This window comes from Nasonia vitripennis, chromosome 1, assembly GCF_009193385.2.
Source record: "Nasonia vitripennis strain AsymCx chromosome 1, Nvit_psr_1.1, whole genome shotgun sequence".
In the NCBI taxonomy this organism is placed as follows: domain Eukaryota; kingdom Metazoa; phylum Arthropoda; class Insecta; order Hymenoptera; family Pteromalidae; genus Nasonia; species Nasonia vitripennis.
In genome coordinates, this window is record NC_045757.1 from 31887228 (window position 1) to 31908713 (window position 21486).

Consider the following 21486-nt stretch of genomic DNA (forward strand, 5'->3'; position numbering starts at 1 on the left):
TCTGACGAAGTCGAACTACGTACTAGAAATATCCGTACATATAGGTGTATCGAGTGCGCATGAAAATTTACGATGTTCCCGTGTCATGTTTGCGTCCCTTTGTGAGTAATGCACGTGCACACAAAACGCTTGAAGCGGCTCCCTTTTCGATATTCTATAGGGTGGCTCGATAAAAATGAACTACTCGGATACGAAACATTGTTTCTTGAAATACAAATAGCAATGTCTTCTATTTTCGAATGAAGATATTAATGACACAGTTTCATTTTACACGTAATCTCTCGTATGTTACTTTATTATTAGAATGACAAAATTTATTTTTGATATTCACACAGCTTTAGAGATGTGTTTCGATGAAATATTTTTGAAAAATTAATTCATTAGATAATGTCTTTTTTAAAACAAGAACAATATCTCAAAACACAATCCAACGTAAAACCATCATTTTTCGTGTAATCCAAAAAAATATCATTCCTGCACAACACCACTCGGCCAAAGACTTCAGCAAAACTACATCGCACCGCCCGAAACTCCCTTCGCGCAATATCTGCTCTCCTCCCCATGGGCCACCCTAAAAAAAGAGGAGAAGGAAACCGAAAACGAAGCCACCCCTTATATGCAGAAAGAGAGAGAGAAAGAGAGAGAGAGAGAGAGAGACCCCGTTAATCGGGCCACGTCGTACACGCGCGGCCCGCCGTCCCTTCCCTTATACGCGTATCCTGCAGAAAGAGAGGGAGAGAGAGAAAGAGAGATCTTTCCCTGCCTTGGCCCCTCTGCAGAGGCTCTCCTGCAACCCCTCGAGGTCGAGCCCGGATTTTTCGAGGGTAGTAGCAGCACGTGGCCCCCCACCATCGCCCCAAATTCGCTTGCTCTGTCTCGGTTTATCTCTCCTTCTGTCTTTTTGGGGGTCGATAACTGTGTACGGGCTCTGCTGCTGCTGCTGTATACACTGCGCCACCGTAGAACTACTGCTATATATATATATATGTACAGGACTACTCTAGCCGTCGCACAAAGGATATAATACATTAGGCTGTACACCCCGTCCTGACGTATAAACGCACGCGTGTATTCTTCTTCTTCTTCTTCTTTCTTGAGGCTCTTTTTCTTTCGATTACCAGGCGAGTGGATGCCGATGATGGCTGTGAGATTGAGGAGAGAAGATGGATGGCACGTGAATTTTTGCGTTTGATGGGTTTAGTATGTTTATTGAAGCTTGGGGAAGATCGACCGTGTGTTTGAGGGAGAAAAATGGAAAAGCGAATGTAGCTTTGGGAAAACAGAAACGCCATTGATCATAATTTATTATACACGAGCGTGAAAACAGAATTGTTCTTTCAGATTACTCAACGACGCCCAACACACCACATTGGGAAACTGCGAAAGCTGACGATTTTAGGACCGAAGGGTATATAAGCGCGTAATAAGCGCTATTACGAGGGTGCAGCAGCGAAATAATGGCCCTTCGCACATATGGCGGCGCGGCTCGTGTTACTGTTAGAATTATGAATTTGCCGAAATTTCGCACAAAGAAGGCATTCAAGAGCTGGTCGAAAGCAACGTCAAATAGAGGAATTAGGGCGAAATCCAACAGCAACGAGGGTATGACATGAAACTATACGCGGGTAATTTTAGAACTATATCGAGAATAACATTGTGTTCGCGTGTACAAGAACTTATTGAGCGAGGAAAATATTTGCCATTATTTATAGTCGCCGCGTCTAACGAAGTTGTGTTTATGAATTATTCATATCTCGTCGGTTTATAAATAGAAACCGAGAAAAAAGACATACAGGCTCCAAGATGCGTAGTCGCGTAAAAAATTGGCTCACTCGTCCAGTTGCTGGACACACGATCGTCGTCGGCATCATTAGATCAGCGCATAGTATAATGCGGCGGTAATTTTACGAGCATATATATATAGAAGTGCCATTGATGTCCCAAAAAACTTTTTTCAAAAGTGAAAACCTTGGCAAGAAAAAGACTAATAAACGTAGTGAAATCTCTAAATATTAAAATGTCAAGTAAATGTTTTTTGCTATACGCATTAAGATATCATTTTTTGGGAAAACTAATTTTAACTTTAATTTTATATCTTAATGCGTATAGCAAAAAACATTTACTTGACATTTTAATATTTAGAGATTTCACTACGTTTATTAGTCTTTTTCTTGCCAAGGTTTTCACTTTTGAAAAAAGTTTTTTTGGGAGATTCCAGATCTTTTACAAATCATATGCCCCTTGCTATTGCACTTCATGAAATCTTGATCTATTCGATAGACAATAAGCTACTATTGCTTTAGACATTGATCGCATCGCGCATATAATCTTATAGCATTATTATATGCATATAATCGCGTGTGTCGCCGAGTAGCGGACGAATATCGGTAAAGTAGATGAACCACTTTAACCACTGGTGTATAATACCTAACCTCACCGGAAGTCACGTGACCGGAGGAGACGAAAAAATCGGGAGAGGATGGAAACTCTGAACGAAAAGAAATATACCGAGCAAATTTTCAACTTGCAATATTAAGTTAATAACTTAATATTTTTGGATGAATCTTTTTAATCATGAAAGATTAGGTTAATATATTCAAGTAGATACCAACAGATTGCGCATACGCGCAATAGTAATGACATTTAAATGCTCTCGCGATTTTTTTTAAGGTTAAGAAAACCGAATTTCAAAGTATATAGGGTTGCGCTGTCGACAAATCGTACTTTTTCTTGCCAGCGCGGCGCTGTCGCGCCACTTGATATTAATGCAATCATCGAGGCTCTAATTAGCTCTTATATACAGAAAAAAAGCATGCACAAGGAGATCTCGGCCTTGAATTACTTTTTTTGTCTAAATCCAATCCATCCACCGCGACAATGCCTTCTCCTGCGCTAAGAATAGCCTGCTCATCAAAATTCTCATATTTTTCAAAGCAAGTCAAAAGAAAAAAGAAAAAGAAGTCACAACCGCGAGCAAAAAGTAACGCGTCAGCTTCGAGAACGCCGCAAACGTTATCGATAAAACTCGTCTCCAGCTCGTCGCGAAAAACAATTCCCAACTGCAGCGGCAGCAAAAATTACACGCATCATCCAGCCAAGAAAGCGTCCCTCGGTAGCACACTATACACACACATGTCGCGCAAGAAATCGTTCTCCACGTGCAGCGTCGAAGGGGTCGGAGAGCAAAAGGCCGCGAAGAAGAAAAGAAAAGAGCGCTTTGCTTGCCCCTCCTTACAGCCGCGCTTGCGAAAAAAAAAGAAGCGAGAACGTCTCGCGTAACGACTGCGAAAAAGAGCGAGACACACGACGTGTGTGAGTGTGCGTGAGTCAGACTGGTTTCTGGCCCTGAACTTGACACAATGGCTGCGCCGCTTGCGCGCGAGGCGCATACCGAGCTGAGCGTGCAGTCGATTTGCAAATTCATTGCGGACACAGGAGAGAGATAGGGAATAAGGAAGATACTCTTTCTCTCTCTTCTCGGCCTTGGTAATTGCAAGGCTTCTCTTTCTTAATTTCCTCGCTGTATACAGCTCGTTCTTCGAGAGAGCTGCGCGGGGAAAAAAGCTTTTCATGCGCGACGAGGGAGAGTGTGAGGAAAGGGGTGAGAAGTTTGGGAATTACCGGGGGATTTGCGAAGAGTATAGCATATATACGTATAGCCGGGGGTGTGCCATGAGAAACTCGGGCATTAGCGAGGAGGCTTGCGCCGCAGGGTTCGTTGGAATCGGTTTTAATTTTGTCTGGACTTTCCCGTGCAGTGCATTGTGAAGGTGCTACACTGCTGGAGTTGAAAGTTTCGTCGGACGTGCGGTGAGATATCTATATAGCCACGTCAGCTATATATATGCGTATAGAGAGCTAATCTATCCGTTACATGGGATAGCATCGCGTTTGCGTGTTGGCAAATATTTGACTGACTATTCAAATAAATCTGCAGGAAAAAAGAGAGAGGAAAAGGTGTATGCACATAGGCGTCACGCGACGTGCTCGTAAGACTTTCTTTGTGTGCCGAACACGAAACTTCGGAGCTTCCATGTAGCGTTTTTCTCTGTCTTTCTCTGAGCTATATGCGCCTCTCTCTCTCACTCTCTTTGTCGGTCGCATTTCATTAACATCAATGATATATAAGACTATTTTAAAGTGTAGAAAGCCGATTCGTTGGTTTGCAGTTAATAATTTATTTCGTTAAATTTCGTTCGAATCGTTTCAGTTTGCTCGAATTTCCAATGACGAAAGAGAAGTACTAATCACCGCAATAACACTCGCAAACGGAAAACTACTTTTCATTTCAGGCAGAAAAACTCTCCGACAGATGTAGAAGCAGATGCAGATCAAAGACGCAAATTCACGAGACGCGCGACATTTGGTATAATAGCCAAGCGAATTCCCACGTCTAGCCGCTATCAACTTCCACTTGTATGCGCACCTAAGCTCGTCCTCTCTGCTACGTTGGCTCTGTATATGCACGTTATATTGGACTAGCTACAAGGGTTAACCGCACGAGAGCTTTACGACGCTTTTGCGGCTCCGTATATTATATACATACACACACACACGCGCGCGCACACGCCTCGAAGAGAATATTAGAAAGTTATTGGTGGAATTTTTCTTAGTAAAGCGTGAAAATTGCTTCTGTCGATACCTGCGATCGACTGTTTCATTTGTTGATGTTTGCAAGAACGCGACGTTTACGCGCTTTTCTAGGTCGGGCTTATTAGAGCCGTGTGTGTAAAGCTATTCTCGCGACGTTATATATATATATATATATATAAATAGTTTTTCTACGCTTGTCCGGCGCTCTACTGTATTTTATGCTGGGAGATATAATCTATTGAATAAACGGTTTTATCTATATGGGCTCGCCGCTCGCGCGCTTGCACTGCGCTGTATCTGCGATCTAATAACTAGTTAAATTGAAGTCATTGTCTTCCATTGATTATTTGCTCGGCTGAAACTCTATATTCAGGAAAATTATGATAATAGGCATTGTTAACACGATAATAGTTTCGCGTGACAGTGTATTACGTGTATATAGTGCGCTTCTTGTAGTAAACAACAAGAAGCGTACGCAATAACCAAGTCGAATAAAAACTTATGTCACGATAAAGAAGCGTGTATACACGTCGATGTACCATTGTAGCGAAGCATAATAAAAATTTTACGAGACGCGCGCACCACATCGAGATGCAACGCAGCCGTGCAAAAGCAACCGCCGTATTAAATATTGGAAACACGGCTCGCGGTGTTCCAAAGACTCTCTTTTATCGACTGATTTGAACAACACAGTAAAATGTTTACAGCGCACTTCTAACACACACAGAGAGACAACGCATATTGAAAACAAAAGCCCGCAAAAAGCACCTGTGCATCTCCCCTCCCTATTTTCAAAAAAAAAACCCTCTCGCGAATCAAAAACTTGCGGCTTACCCGGATCAGTGCGCAGTCTCTCTCTCTCTCTCTCTCTCTCTCTCCCTCTACGATTGCGCAGAACCGTTGCTCCTCGCGCGCTCGCGTGGTGCTATAGAGAGACGGAATATACATGTATATAGGTATTATAGGCCAGGAGTATAGCTCGGCAAGCGCCTCGGCCAGTTATGAGTCGGTTACTTAGTCGAACGGTTCTCTCGTGACTGGTATCGTTGCTGCCACCACTGCTGCTGCTGCTGCTGCTGAAGACCGTATCGTTCGCAGCTGCAGAGAATAAGAGAGAAAGAGACAGAAAGGATGGGAGGAAAGACACTACGCCGTTTACGTAACGCTGCCTCGGGTGCATGTAAGCTCGGGGTTAGCGTAGAATCGTATGTAAGGGATGGATTTACATTTTGAAAATTGCAAAATCAACGCGCGATACTAGATAACGCGATTAGCTGGACGACTGCCAGCACCGAAGACGATACCATCAGCGAGACGAATTCGCCCATTTCGCTCGTTATTGCACACACGCGCATGTGTAAGGTAAGCGCGTTGTTTCTTTCTTTATTTCTAATGCTGCGGTGCTGGTGTACGTAAGGCCGAGTCACGCGAGTTACGTAAAAAAAGAAAAAAAACGAGGATAGATATCGTCGCTTTTATCGTTGGCGGAAATTATGGCCTGACTGCTGCTCTCGTCGCTGTGATGTTTTCTTTCTGCAACAATCGGGATCGTCGTTTTCGGCTTTGGAAAAATATTGTAAAAGAGTAACGTTTCGTGTGTACTTGTAGTTGTCTCTCTCTGTATCGCGGAGAACGGAAAATGCCGCGCGTTTTTTTCCTTCGCTGTAGTAGAGTTTCGTAATGTCCATTAGATGCACGTCGGCGGGAAAAATTACACTCCCAGGCTCGCCTTGATAATCTGACGGATAATGCGTTTTTTTTTCTCTCTCTCTCTCCGGCAGCGCTCGTGTATCTTGATTTCCAACGCCGAGTTTTGCAATTTCCTCGTTGGCTCGATGAATGTGAAGAAAATAAACTTTATGATCGCGAAAACGACGAATCTATAGCTACACAAAAAAATTAATTTCCGTCCAGCAAAAAAAAGAGAGAAAAAACTATAAAGACCTACATACCGCGTCGCCCCATAAACGTATAGGCGCAGACGGTTGCGTAAGGCTGTATACACGTCGGGTTGTAGGAGATAACGCTCGCGCGGTGCTTATCTACGGCGGCGACGTCGGTCATTGAGGCAATCACGCGCCCCGCTAATAACCGCCGCGTTAATCTGCCCCGCTCTGTAACAGCCTTGTCTATATGTATTGTAAAGCCTGCACGAGGTGGTGCTTTCCCGTTGAATTTTCGTGGTTCCTTGGCATTTGGTGCACACGTTCGATATTCCGCTCGTCGTTCGACAGCGCGCAAGCTCGCGATTATTCCCTCTGTATAAAAAATCGTTCATTGTCTGTATATTATATCCACAGTTCGCATCACGCGACGAGTTTGTATCCACATGCGCAGACCAGCCGCGGTATGATAATCGATTATTCTCACGACCTGTGAAGCGCGGCGCAGACTGCGACCGTGATTCTACCCACACACACACACACACACACACACACATATGTACGACAGTCGGGCTGGTTTTATTTATAAACGATATACAGCGGCAGCGTCACTCGGTCGATCTAACTTCGGACCGATCAATTATTGAGCTATCGCGTATACCGGACATGTATTTTTGTACGCTGTGCTATCGGCAGTATACGCGCACATAACGATATGTACGTGGAGGTTAGAAAAACTCGTTGAATAATGAAACTGCAATAGGTGTAGTCGAGCGATTGTTATTTTGTGTATTACCGTTATGTGTATAATGGATAAACATAGGTTCGCGTCGCAGTCGTTAACTTTTCGATTCGCCGCTCTCTCTCTCTCTCTCATGACACATTACATAAATAACGATCCCGACGGAAGTGTCTATGAGCTATTTATAAAAATCCGCGGATTATTTCGGTGCAGAGCACACTCTCGTGAATCACACGTTTTTTGGCACTGCGACTTTTCGAAAATATCATTCAAGAGAACTCGCGCGTTATCGTCGGAGAATAATTACGGTCAAGGCTTTTCCACCCCGCATATCTCTGGAAAATTCATAGTCATCGCTTTGAAACGAGTAACATACGTTCCTCCGGAGCTGAGCAGTGGTAGTTTCTCTCTCTCTCTCTCTCTCTCTCTCTCACATACGCGGCAGTTGTCGTTTCGTTAATCGCAATCTCATTTCCACGCGAGTGACTGTATACACATATCCGTGGAAATTATTAAGCCCAAGTTATGTATATATATATATATATACCTGGGCGTTACGTCAGATGGAGAGACGTCGGTTTTATCAAGGCGAGGTCACGGCGGAAATTAATTTTCTAGCTGCTATCTTCGCGATGGGATATTGCACACGTGTGTGCGCGCGCGCGCGCGCGATGATCATCGCGTGATTACGCCGGGATGTAATGTGCGGCGTTATGGGTTATTTGTTAATTGAAAAGAGTAGTCCCTGTGAGTAATTGCACACGCGTCGCTATTCTCGATGTTGTAAAAGCTGCATATCTCCGCGAGAATTGCCGGGAAATGAAAATTTATTTATCTACGTAAAAAACTCACACACCTACACACACAGTAATTATTGTCCTAATCTCGAAGAAGTCACGGTTCTAAACACAAAAGCGCACGCGCTTTTCCCATCGCGTCACCTCTTCTTCAAAGAGCCTTCGCTCCCGTAGCATCTCCGCTTCCGCTATGTGAGCGTCTGTCTGTAGTATACTACACTCGTAATATAGCATCAGCGCAACGTCGCGTTACGTCACGCCTATACACTGTATAGCCCTGTAGCCTTCGGATAACGCGCTCCAACTCTACACACACACACACGTGTATATATATATATATATATATATAGCTACGACAGAGGGAGGGAGGAAAGGGAAGCGTCCCGAGGACGTAGTATACGCTTCTGCTCCTTTTGCGGCTGTGCAGCAGAGTCGCGTGTATAACGTATATTTCTCCGATGATGAATCTGCGGGAAGAGCGAGAGACGCGCGCGAATATTAGGCGAAATTCAGATAAGAGCGCGTTTGTCATGCTGAGTGTTTGATTGTGGCTTTGGGCGAGCAGACGGTTAAAGTGGAATAATTTATATTTAAGTGTGCATATGCAGGCCCTTCCAAGTTGCAAAAACAGCCTGGGGCGTTGTATCTCGACGGAGAAGCGTGATCTGCGTGAGGAAAATACGAGAATCACGTATAGAGAGACGCGATCGGCAATAAAAAGCAAAAGAGTCCCTTCATTAGCATCGAGAGGCCTCGCGCGAGCGCGCGCGCGCGTGGTCTAAAGGGGCCTTGGTCGTCGTTGAATGGCTTGCGTAATTTTCTATTTTTCATCGAATGAAAAAGGGACGCAAGACCATATACTTCTCTACGCGCGTAGAATCCTGTTTTGAAACTCCCTCTCGACAGGTGTGAATTTTCTTTCAACGATCCCGGCGCTGCGATTGGAATATTTTAATCCGAGAGAGAGGGACGTTAGCGCTTGTATATTTATGCATTCAAATTTATACCGACGACGTTTCTGTGTGTTTCGACTGTGGGACCTCTCTCTCTCTCTCTCTCTCTCTCTCTCTCTCTCTCTCTCTCTCTCTCTCTCTCGCTCTCTCTCTCTCTCGTGTGTCTGCGTCGCGGCGCAGCGATGATTCAGTTCCTCCATTTTTTTCTTTTCGGACTTGGAAATTCCGCGGTCTGATCAGCCCCGGAATTTTCTACTTCGGCGTGGCTTTTCGCGCGTTTTTTCAAATCGCTGAAAAATTCCTCGGAGAGCCAACCGAAAACCCCAGTAGGCTACATCGACAAAGGCGCCCCAGTAAGAGAGAGAGAGAGAGAGAGAGAGAGAGCACATGTGCTCCTCCCCGATAGAAGAACAAAGAGCTCTCTCCATAGAAAAAATGCCGCCACGACAAGCGGACAAAGACACACACACTAGCGCATTATCGCTCGGAGAAGAGCCATAGGAGAGAAAGAAAGACGGCCGAGTGAGAGAGAGAGAGAGAGAGAGAGAGAGAGCAGCAATGCGGCAGCACTGCGCAAGCGCGACGAGGCCCGCTATGTGAGTCAAGGACGACACGTGCGGCTCCGAGCGACCTACATACTTATTTCCTGCGCGCGCCGAATCCCCGCTACTCTCTCGTCGAGTCGTGTTCTCGCTTCGGCGAGCCGAACTTTCCCGAACGCCAGAAATGGGACGACGGCTGCTGCTGCTGCGCTGCTCCCTTCTGTTCTCTCTCGGCTCTTTCTCTCTCAGGAGTCGATGGCGCGAGGAGTGTGCTTAGTCGTCGCGGGCTTCGGAGTATCTGTTATATATATATATATATATATATATATATATATAATACATTATGGGCATCGGGCGTGTATCGCTACGATCTCGAAGACTCGGTTCGCGCGCCGAACGAGCTGTTGGCTTCCGGTTCCGGGTTTTCTGATTGACCTACCACTTTGGCTTCCGTGACTCGTCTTATTGGGTGTGGAAGTGGAGGCTGCGGCTGCGAATTTCGGAGAAGCCACATTTATACGAAGGTGATGGGACAGTTACTATGGAGGTGCTATGGTATGGTTTTTCCTTTTTGTTGAATATTTCCCTTTCGATCTTGAGTTTCATGTTTGTTGATGTTTGTAATATGACTTGCGATTCGAGTTATCGAGAAAAAAGTAGTGGCTTCGTTTGCGAAACGTGTGTAGACTTAGCGAATGAATGAGCAAGCTTGAAAAAATATGCAATCGATTTGCTCATTCGCTTTTGATTTACTCGACTTCTCGGTTATAAATAAAACATTCTTTGCGCACAACTTTTTTCGAGCACACGTGACAAAACGACGTGCCACGAGGTGGAAATATTGCCGCAACACACGTTTGTTTGCATTATCCTCGCGACGCATTGCAAATCGTTAAAGCTTCGGAGCATACTTCGAATCGTTTGTTTAAAGTTTTTCATTTTCGAAAGATTATTTCCACCGCGTCATTTTCGGTGAAACTGCTCGAGCAGATGTAGAGCACGTGCTTACGCTCTGGGCGTGAGAGTTTTAACGTTTACTTTTGTACAGTCTAGTTTCGAAAATAATGTAAAATTCGATAGCAGTTTATTAATAGAAACCGTTTTATTTCAAGCTTTTTTTTCATAGGTATTCACAAAATTAGTAGATTTCAATTCATTCGATTCGAATAATTTAAATAGTTCGATCTATTGCGCACGTGTTCGTCGAGACAAATATCAACGGTTATTCAGAGTTTACGGAGTGCGTTGCTTTTTACATGTAACAAAATCACAGCATTTTTAACAGTAAAAACCGTTGCGCGTACTATTTCGACACTCTCTTAAATTACTCATCCTCAAATCCGCCCATCTCACCTGACACTCGAAAAATCTCTCTCTCGATTTTTCTCCCGGCTTTTTCACTCCCATCGTCCGTAACTACTTAAAAACCGTTAAGACATCTCCGGCCCTTATCCACTCGGGCGTCCATAAAATCCTCATTCCCATGCGTCTACTCTGGCTCTCCCTCCCTAACCTCAAAAATTCAAAAGGGCATATTCCCACTCCAAAAAAGGCTCTCATACACGCACACATAACCCGCTCTACTAGACTCCCTCTCCTCCGAGTATCACACAATAATTCCACTACTACTATACCACTACTAGCATCGTTCCCAAGGCTGGCTTTGTTCTCTCACTCTCTCGCTCGCCCTTCCTGGGGTCCGCGCCGGAAATCGGCGCCTTTGTCCCTTTCTCGTGTCCTAGTTGAGCGCGCGAGCGAGAAAATCGATAGAAAAATGGGTCAAAGGTTGCAGGGCGGCCCGCACACGCGCTGTTTGAATAAAGAGCCGTGCACACACACACACACACACACGTACTCACATAGTAGAATCTCGTGGCCTCGAGAGTAGAACGCGCGCGCGTGTAGGAGGCAGCGAGAGAGAGAGAGAGAGAGAGAGAGAGAGAAAAAAAGCGTAGAGCGCGGCAGTGGGGCGCGGTGCGGGCGATAAAAAACCGCGGCGCGAGGGGGGGAGAGCGCATCTTTCTAATCTCGTTTTCCCGCAGCGCGCTCACTGCACGCCCTTCCTTTCTTTATCCACAGTGCGAGAGAAGCATTAGAAAACCGAGCTTTTCTTCGCCCCCCCCCCCCCCACTTCGGTCAGCAGTAGCGTCTCCGCCGAAAAACCAAGCTCCTCCTCGACGATTTCCCCCCAAGGCGCGGCCAGAAAAATTCGGAAAACTCGGCGGCACATTTTCCTGCTCGTAGCCTCTCTCCGCTTGCGCGCGCGGAAAGACTGCGAGAGGGGAGGGGAGTTCCCGCTACGACGCAGGGCATAAGTAGCGCGTTCCTGCGCTCAGCACGGTCAGTGCATTCGTGTCCCTTGGTTAGTGCGCGTCTCGGCTCCCGCGGCTGCCCCGCCTCTCTACTACACCGCTATACTGCGCTGCAGTACTATATAGTACACTACTGCTCTACACAGCGACGTATACTCTCGAGTGCTGCCAACGTGGTGCGCGCGTGCGCGTCGGCCCGGCCAATCGGCGCGCGGCTTGACAAGACGGGGGAAGGGCGCGACGGAGAGCGCGAGGCCGCGAGCGCACCCGAGCCAGGCCTCGTCTGTCGCCGACCGCCGCCGCAGTCGGTTGTGCCTCTCAGCTCAGCAGCCAGCAGCCTTCTCTCTCTTTCTCTCTCTCTCTCTTTCGCTTCAAGTCTGTCTCACTCGCTCTCATCGCCGACCGTCTTCGTCGTCTTTGTTCGGGAAGGCAAGTAGCACAGTTTTCCAAATTTCACCGCGGGACTCAGTTTTCGAACGCGACGTTCTGCTGCATCGAATTTTTTCGAATTTGAATTATACCGCCGCGAATTGCACTACGCTCTCGGTTTTGTGTCAGCGAGGGATCGAAGAAGAGGGACGCAAGAGACACGAGGTTTATTGAAGGTAGTATATCATCGTGGAGATAGCGGCCGCTTCCGCATTGCAGCGCGTGCTCCTCTTTCTCTTTTGCTCGCGAACGGCCATGTTGAATACTTCTCACGGCGCGCAACTGGGTCAACGAGTTTTCTCTGTGTTCTCGCTAGATTCGTCGTGATTTCGCCAAAACTTTACGGGGACAGCGACTTCGAAAATTCTCGATCCTGAAATTACGCGTTCTCGTGAAAAATTCTCGTGTTCGTTAGAAAATCGACTTATTCGTGACACGAGGCGGAGCATGTGCTCCGCGAGTCTAACGGTTTCTCTCGCGATTCGAATGCCACGAAGAGAAGACCGCAAATACACAGTGCCTTCGTGGAAGAGGAAGACAGCTACTGGAAAAACCCACATCCACGTCGTCGGACAAAGGGAGAGATCGAACATAGCTGAAGCGAAAGAGAAAGAGAGAGAGAGAGAGAGAAAAAAAGAAACGGAAGTGTGTGCTCTCTCTCTCTCTCTTTCTCACTGGGTTTCCAAGATGGCGACGGCGAGAGCGCGCGCAACTTGGTGTGGGGCAACTGTGACGCAACCATCACGTGACCTGATCGTGCGCCGCGCCGCTGCCTCGCTGGCGCGGGCCCCGCAGTGTGTGATCACGTTTTATTACGAGACGACGACGGCAGCGGTGGCTCAGCGCGCGGCGCTCGGCGAGTTTTTTCTCTCTCTCTCTCTCTCTCTCCGAGCCCCGAAGAATTTCGAGGAAGAGTTCTCATTGTCTTCGCTTTTTATTCGCTCGGTCAGTGGGGGTGAGAAACTGGCTTGGCTATGTACTCCCCATTGTGGACAGTCAGTCTTTTTCTCTCTCCTATTGGCCCGGCGAGAATATCATCGTGTATGCAGCACTGGAAGAATCGACGGTCGAAGACACACACACTCTCTTTAAAGATAGGTGAAAAGTCGTGTTACAAGCACAGGCTCAGCAGTGAAAATCGTGTGCCCTCAGACCGTATATGAGATTGAATTTTCATGACGAAACGAGGCTTTGGGTTCACGGGAGACACTGCGGCGAGTTTTCTGGCTAGTCTACTGTATGCGACTTTTCCCGATAACACGCGCCGCTATCTTCGTATAAGCTATATCGCTTATAAAGAGCACGTTTTTTATACTATACTTGATATCATTGTTCTATATTTCTCGATGTTTGCTTCTCTATGTTTCAAAGTGTCGATGTTGTATATATAATCTTTTTCTTCTCCACGACTCTGTAATTATACTTGTTTTTTTCAATACCTATATTTCTATACATTAATGCTATATGTGAGCAACCATTTTCTGTGTACGAAGTCTGCGAGCCACACGCGAAGTGCGTCGTTCCGTACGTTTCCGAACGTATATGAATCGAGTTCTCGGTCTTTATCTAATCCCGCGTGATTTTTAACGAGATTCTGTAAATTTCATCGTCGAGCGAGGAACTATAAATTCCCGACTAGCTTCGATTTTATAAAAATAGTCCCAACAACAACAACAACAACGACGAAAAAAATGAAGAAACCGCCGCGCTGTCGGTTCGAAAAAAAAATTTCGAAATAACGACCGTTAGCGCGAGAAAAAGCTTAAAAAGAGCCGTGTACACAGCAGCAGCTCTCTCTCTCTCTCTCTCTCTCTCTCTCTCTCTCTCCCTCGGCTCGTGTCGATCGTAACGCGAGAGCGGCCGCGTTAACGATAGCGAGCTGCTCCATGCGATGGAAGTATAGAAAAATGTAGGTTAATTCTAGAGCCGAGCCGCGCGCGCTGCGTTTCTTTTCGCCTTTCATTCGGCCTCGCGCGCACACGCTCATTGTCGCGAGAGCTCTCGTGTATACGTACACTAGTACAACTCGCTCTCCTGAGGAGGAAAGCCCATCGAACGAAACGAAGGGACACGCGCGAGCCGCCGTTCACCGTTCGCCGCTTACACTTTCTAAATCCGCTTACTTTCGTAATATCGACGAGAAAGAGACTGCGCGCGTTTTGTGTCACGCGCGCAGCGAGGTATGGTATAGGCCGGTGCTGACTGGTTTCTGTGTGTATAGAAGTGTGTATAGATGAAGGGGATATAGTCGCGCGTGCGAGGAGGATATCGGTGCGTGTATACACACCTGCCTACGGCTCAATGAGCGCTCGCGACGCCTGATGTTTCTCTGTTTTCGATATAGGAGCTTTCTATTTTTTCGGTTTGGAAATGAGCGCGCTGTATTTTGAGACGACTATTTTCAGATAATTTTTAAGAGACCGTCGGTTTGAGGAATCCAACGAGGATAATTTCGAGGAAAGCCCAACGTAAACGCACAGAAATATTTGCCACCATCGCAAGAGAAGAACAAATTTCAGAGCCAAAAAGGTTCATCGACACGCATACGAACGAGCTTTGAGATATCGCATACACGCATTATACTCCGCGCAGCGCAACACACACTCGTGCATTTTTCTAGAGCGCGCGATAGATGTAACGAGAGAGCCCCGCGCACGCGGCATTGTGGAATAGCTCGAAGCCGCACGGAAAAAAGCCTCCTATTGTACAGCTCTCTCGGAGAGCGATTGTCAGTTCGGCGCGATGTTAATTTATGTAAAAGACGAGCCGCGCGTTACACAAGCCCCTTTTTCATGCGCGTTCGTCTCTCCCTTTTGGTTTTTCCATTGTCTCCGCACGTGAGTCGAGTTTTCACTCCTTCTGCGCGGTATGTTTTCTCCGAGATGACGGATTTTTCGTCGTCGAGTCTCTCAGACCACTTCTTTTCCCGCGTGCATTTCGTAAAAGTGCGACGAGGGTATTACGACGTCGGAATACTTTTTCCAAGCTATAGCGAGAGAGAGAGAGAGAGAGAGAGAGAGAAAAAAACGTCGCTCACGTATACTCCAGAGGGAGCGAGAGCATCTAACGACGCCGATTATTCCAAACTCGGCGAGGCGGACACGCAACGAAAAGTAAACGAGTCGTGCATGTATAGCGTGTGTAGATGTGCACTTAGCTTATGTGTGCATGTCCCTGATAGCTTGCACTCGGCTTTTTCTTTTTTAAACTTTTATTTAAAAAAAGAGAGGTTTCTTTTTTTACGGCGTATTAAATTACTGCTCTCGAACTTTATCCAAGTAGAGACCATTTATCAAAATCCAGTGAAAACGGCCGGATTCGAAAAGACCGCATCAACCCCATCGTATAGCATCCTCGATTCTCCGCAGCACGCGCCACACACTCCATGCACATCAGGCCGTCTCTCTTTATCTCCGCGACATTTGCACACGTCCGCGTTATATGAAGAAGCAGAAGAAGCCCGCGCAAATTCCCAGAGGCCTTCTCCCGCGTTTATATTTACGCTCGCTCGTCCTTTTCGCCGCTGCTGCTGCTGCTGCGTGCGCTGTGTACATACGCCCCGGCTCTGCGGAACACGTGTGCGGAGAGCGCAAATGACGGAAGCCATTTTCTTTCGAGGACGCGCTCGCTACTCTCTCTCTCTCTCTCTCTCTCTCTCTCTCTCTGATGTGACTGTGCAGTGCGTACATGTAAATAAGCATCTTTTTGCATCTCGGTCACGTAACGCGACCGAATATTACCGCGTGGTAATCTCGCGATGAGATATACCAAGCGAATTTCAAGCGGCAGAGCTTTACGTTGTCTTTTTCGAAATTCGAATTTCCCGCCAAAATTGTTGGAAACGAGACTTTTGAAATGATGCTTACTTCGCGATATGCAGCGCCGAATTTCGAAGAGCTCCGACTTTATATCTGATATGCGCCGCCGAGATGCAGGCTCGCCTTGAATACTGAATTTCCGCGTACGTGTATATTTTTCTCACGCTTTAGCCTTGTAGCCCGATCACGCAAGATTCATGCAAATTCGAGAACGATGCTACGGTAGTAGTGTATATAGGAGCCGATGCGGAGTTTGTCGTATTTTCCAGACTGTCGCGGAGGAAGCATAGGAGACCTTCGATTTTTTTTTGTTCTTCTCTCCTTTCGTGCTCGAGTTGGCAGAAATTTTCGCGCAAAGTGCCGCCGCGCTCGTGAGGGAAATTCAAATGTCAAATTTATCTTCGATCGAATTTTACAAACAGTTTACTGGTATACGGAATAATCTCCACTGTGCAGACGCTTGTGTATTAGCGAGTATTACCGAATACGCCATTGGTGTGTTGCGAAAGGCTCGCGTATGAGTATGTATATAGATAAGGATACACACTTGCTAGACGTCGGGCGATTTATCTCCATAATTATACATTCACATAAAGCGTATAACAGTATGGCCATATATTAAAAAAAAAAGAAAAGAGGTCACTTTCAAATCAACGCCTTCGAAAGTCACGAGCGAGCATCACAACGTCCTAACCGCAGCCGAAAGAATTTTGTTTTTCCTCGCATACTTACACACACTCCTCATACTGAAAACGTGTTCCAGCGTTGATTGCACAATAAATAAGTCTTCGGGACCCACTATAGTACGGCGATAATTAACGCAAGCGCTAACGAGCCGAAGTCGAGGACGACGACGAGTCTCCCGCGAAGAAATAAAGCCCGAGAGTCGCGCGCCTAATCAAAGTGTAAATCAAAGATCTGCCGATAAGCGGGGAAACGGGTATATAGCTATGTACGTGTACCTGTACTTGTTCAACAGCCTGGTCTCTCCGCGCACGTGTCGTTGGATTCTTTCGGCTGTTAAATTTCAAGCGGTATGTACTGCCGCATTGTGTGTGCGTGTGTGTGTACGCATACCTATATAAACGACTATATTGGGCTGTTGCTGCGTGCGAGTGTGTGGAGCTTGATACGAGAGAGCCCGGAGTGTATTATCACGAAAGAATTTTCCGCCTCTAGTTTTATCTCTAATAGTGCTGCGCGCGGCTGCCTTGCGTGGTATGCGCGGCCGTTTTCTCCGGTGTAATATACCGACGAATATACAATTTTTTAATTTGGAAAATTTACAATCGTTTTGCAATCATTTTAAAAACAACGTTACGGCTTAAAATTTGGTACATAAATAAGCTTCAGAAGTACCTATACAAAGATATAGCGCACGTTCCATACGCTTCTACTTCACACTCGACACGTCGAAGCGCATCATCGCGAGGAAGAAACTTTTTCCTTCTCCAGAAAAAAAAAAAACCACCGCAACTCGTGGAAACGCAGCCATACGTAGAATCTCCTCAGCTAAACGTGTACCACAGCAACGACGACGACGATCTCGCCGCGCCGCCGATTACACACGACAATATGCACGTGCCGTCGCGGTATAACGAGGAATTTCCTCATTCTGCGCGATAACGACGTTTATTCGCCTCTCTCTCTCTCTTTCTCTCTCTCTCTCTCTCTCTCTTTCTCTCTCTCTCTCTCTCTCTCTCTCTCACACACACACTCTCGCGCAGATCTAATCTCTGTTCCTCTCGCGAAACGGCTGCAGCGCAAGACTAGAAGAAAGAGAAAAAGAGCCTCGAGTCGGGGGAAAATGCGCTCACGTAAATATTACGACTTCCGGTCGGCGAATAAATTGTTGCCGTGGCCCGCGATAAGATACATGTATACGTGTACGTGGTCGCGAGGCGCTTTTTTTTGTTATCAACGAAATCGGAGCCGCTCTCGAGACAATGTCGATTCGCTGTAATACTCGCTCTTTTGCTGCGCTCGGATATTTTTGCAGCTTTTTTCTGGTATAGGTTGTGGAAGAAAATTTTTCCTTCTCTTTTGGTCATTGAATGTTTATTACGAACGAATATTCGTATTGATTAATTTAATAAAGGCGTATACGCAGCTTTGGAAATTATAAAAAGGTGGTCATATTTCGTCGGAATATGCAAAAAAAGTTCAAAGATTAATCGTCGATAGCGCTGAGTCATACATCAGCATCAGACGTACTATAACAGCGAGGAGAGAGAGAGAGAGAGAGAGAGAGAGAGAGAGAGAGAGACGACGCGGAGCACACGCGCGCGCGCGCGATTATTATTTATCAGAGTCGCCGATAAATTGGCTTCGTTTGCGAGCGAGAATATGTATTATATTATAATACACGCTCTCGGAGACATCGGCTTGTATACAGACGATATTTCGCATAAAAACCCGATGTATCATCCATTGTTGAGCGCTTATCTTCTGTCTCGTGTTATTATATATGCCCTGAGAGACGACTTTCTTTAAACTCTCGGTTTATGTATTATCGCCGACGGAAAATCGTTGCTCATCGATTTTCCATTATGCAATAATCGGCGCTAATCATTACTGAGTGAAATCGTCTGCTGGTTAGAGTCATATAAATTAAGTATTTCCAACTCTCTCGCGCGTTACTTATCATAACCAGAACCGCGAGAATCAGCAAAAAGCCGGAGAGACGTCGCTGCCTACGTAGCAGCTCCGCGATTTTATAATCCTACTCGATTCGATTCTATATTCCTCATACTTAATCCTTTACACAAAACTTCTCCTCGTTTACTCAAACAAACAAAACTGACTCATCAATAATAAAAAGAACAATACAAAAAAAGGCACAAAAGACACAGTCGATAATAAGCGATCCCTCCGCGATAACAACCTCGCGAAAGCCGTAACCTCGGCGCATCGCGCGTCCCCCGTAAAGCGCTCGCCGCACGGCTTATAATGTATATACGCGTTTTTTACGCTCCCGCGGCTAGTAGTGCCTACGCACTCGGAAGAAGGAAAACGGACCGCGCCGGCGGCGCAGCTCCTGCACACGCACTGCATCGCACTCAATTAGCTCTCGCGCGGATAGCTACTCTTGGAATTCGCCTCGAGCTGGTACGTTACATATACTATATATACGATACACATATATAACACACGTTGGGGGAGAGTATAAGGAATTAAGGGAACTAGTTCAGGAAGCCCTTGCGCGTCGCGCGAGAAAAACGATTGAACGGACGATGACCGCTTGTGCTGTACTGCTATGTGCTGAGGCGGTTACTATACTGTGTATACACTGACGACGAAAATCGACTCGAGCGAAAGTTGTCGTACGTGACGTCGTTGCGACAGTTGTGTACACTTTTACTCTACTCTGCTGGATGTGAGAGTCTTGGGAGGCATCTCGGATGCTTTTTTTTTTTTTTTTGGTTGTGGCTGCTATACGACGCAGGAATCGATTTTCGAAAGTAAAACAGCTTTTGCCGGGGGAATTGGCTGTTAATTTTCAGAGAATCATAGTTCTTCATGGTGTTGGCTCAGTCGATGCGCGACGTCTCCTTTGTGACGTTTGCTATATAGGTGCTAACATAGCTGAGGCGTGAAGTCATTTGATTAACTAATGCATTTTTCCATTTACAAAAGAATCACGTTGTGCGCTGCACAGTAGGCTGTCATTGCCTTTCGTCAAGAATTCATATCCTCTGTCACTCTATCAACATCGCTTCGCAAACAAACATTATTTTATTAATAGCCGAAGCTACAATAACGATGTGAGCTAAAAAGACACAGAGCTGCACCGCACAATTAAAAACTCGTCATCAGCCATTGAAATCCGGCCAAACGCACGTTTTCGAATTTTTCGTCGTATAGATATAACATTACGCGCGCTATCGCGCTTTATATTATATACGTTGTAAGTAAAAAAACGCGACAGCACTTTGCAAGCGATTCTCCGGTAATATATATATATATATATACACACACGAGGACCCCCGAGGAGAAATTAAAAGCAAACCGCTGCACAATTCGAGCGCATACTTTTACCATCCGCGTCCGGTTTAATTAAAAAATTTTTTTTCACAAGCCCTGTTTCTTTCTCGTTACTCTTCCAGATAAAACGACCTCGCGTCGACGAAAACAGAGGATCGGTTAAAACGTCCGGCGATATAGGAAGCGCAAGCCATGTCGTCGGAGAAGGAGAAGGACCTGCAGAAGGAGCTGGAGATGCTGAAGAAGAAGGAGCGCGATCGGGAGAAGGAACTCCAAAAGGAGCTTCAGCGTCTCAAGGCCAAACAGGAGCAACGCGAGAAGGAGCTTCAGAAGGAGCTGGAGAGACTGCGCAAGAAGGAGATGCAGCTGGAGCAGGACAAGCAGAAGGAGCTGGAGCTGAAGAAGCTGAAGCAGAAGCAGAAAGAGGAGGAAAAGCTCAAGGAGCGAGAGAAGCAGAAACAAAAGCAGGAGGAGAAGCAGAGGGAGAAGGAGAAGCTGAAGGAGCTGGAGAGACAGAAGAAGCTGGAGAAGCAGAAGCAGAAGGAGCTCGAGAAGAAGGCGATGACTAAGGACTCGGTGAGCGTGTCCATCACCACCGTGGAGAAGAAGCAGGAGAAGAAGAAGTGAGTCGTCGCATGCTGAGCATATGCGGAGCCTTGAGCAACTTCATACGGAGGAGAGCTGTCCGTCTCGATGTATGTGACTGGAAGATTCTAGGCGCGCGAATTCGTATATGGGAAAAAGCGTCATTGAACAGTTTGATTGGACTGAGACGTCGAGGTGGACTTGGTTGTATTAGAAATTGTATCGCATATCGATTCTAGCCAATTTGTACATAACAAAACGAAATGACGAAATACTTTCGAATTTTGCAGCGACGTTGGGACTATCGGGCACTTAATCGCAAGTGTAAAGGCTTCGGATGGTCAACAAGCTATATTAGACGATTATGCACAAAAAGAAAAACTGCCGCTTTTCCGTGTCAAGTTGTTTGCGTTCGATTCTCCCTAATAAACTCGTATCAAAAAGACTCGTATACGAAAGACTAATGAACCTGTAAATTATATACTCATGTATATTATACTAACGATTAATTATATATAATAACCTTTTATAAAAACTGTATACACACAGCAGGCCGAATAAAAGTTTGAAAACAGAGAAGAAAAACCGAAGCTGAACCGCTATCACTCTCTCGTATCCGCGGCAAAAAAGGCGTGATCCTCTCTCTCCCGATTCCTCGTAACGGCTGCGCGAGTGTGAAAGTGTGCCGGTGAGATCCTAACGCTTCGCGCGGAACGGATTCGCCGTTGCGCTGATTATTAGCCCGAGGAGGTATCCTTGCTTTGTTTGATAAGCAGTATAATAATATAATAAGCCGAGCTGAAGCGATTCTGGAAAGTTTTCCATACGTCTATGCGAATAAATTATTG

The 21486-nt window shown here is 46.1% G+C and overlaps 2 protein-coding genes and 1 non-coding gene across 7 annotated transcripts; all 3 read left to right on the top strand.

The window, feature by feature from the left end:
• Positions 1-5590: 5590 nt before the first annotated feature.
• Positions 5591-21228, top strand: LOC107980539 (putative uncharacterized protein DDB_G0271982). Of its 5 annotated transcripts, none has more exons than XM_031920897.2 (2): positions 5591-5955; positions 20176-21228. In XM_031920897.2, exon 2 carries the CDS (start codon positions 20246-20248, stop codon positions 20678-20680), a length of 435 nt encoding a protein of 144 aa, XP_031776757.1. In that variant the 5' UTR covers positions 5591-5955; positions 20176-20245; the 3' UTR covers positions 20681-21228. The 5 variants fall into 5 exon arrangements, with proteins under 5 accessions (XP_031776757.1, XP_032457516.1, XP_031776756.1 ...); XM_032601625.1 differs by lacking the exon at positions 5591-5955 and adding an exon at positions 9983-10065; XM_031920896.2 differs by lacking the exon at positions 5591-5955 and adding an exon at positions 11859-12427.
• Positions 12435-16738, top strand: LOC116415753. Its single transcript, XM_031920894.2, has one exon. The coding sequence runs from the start codon at positions 15044-15046 to the stop codon at positions 16010-16012; it is 969 nt and encodes a 322-aa protein (XP_031776754.1). The 5' UTR covers positions 12435-15043; the 3' UTR covers positions 16013-16738.
• On the top strand, positions 13182-13284 carry Mir14 (microRNA mir-14). Its single transcript, NR_038999.1, has one exon. It is a non-coding gene; the product is annotated as a microRNA mir-14 (primary transcript).
• Positions 21229-21486: the final 258 nt, after the last annotated feature.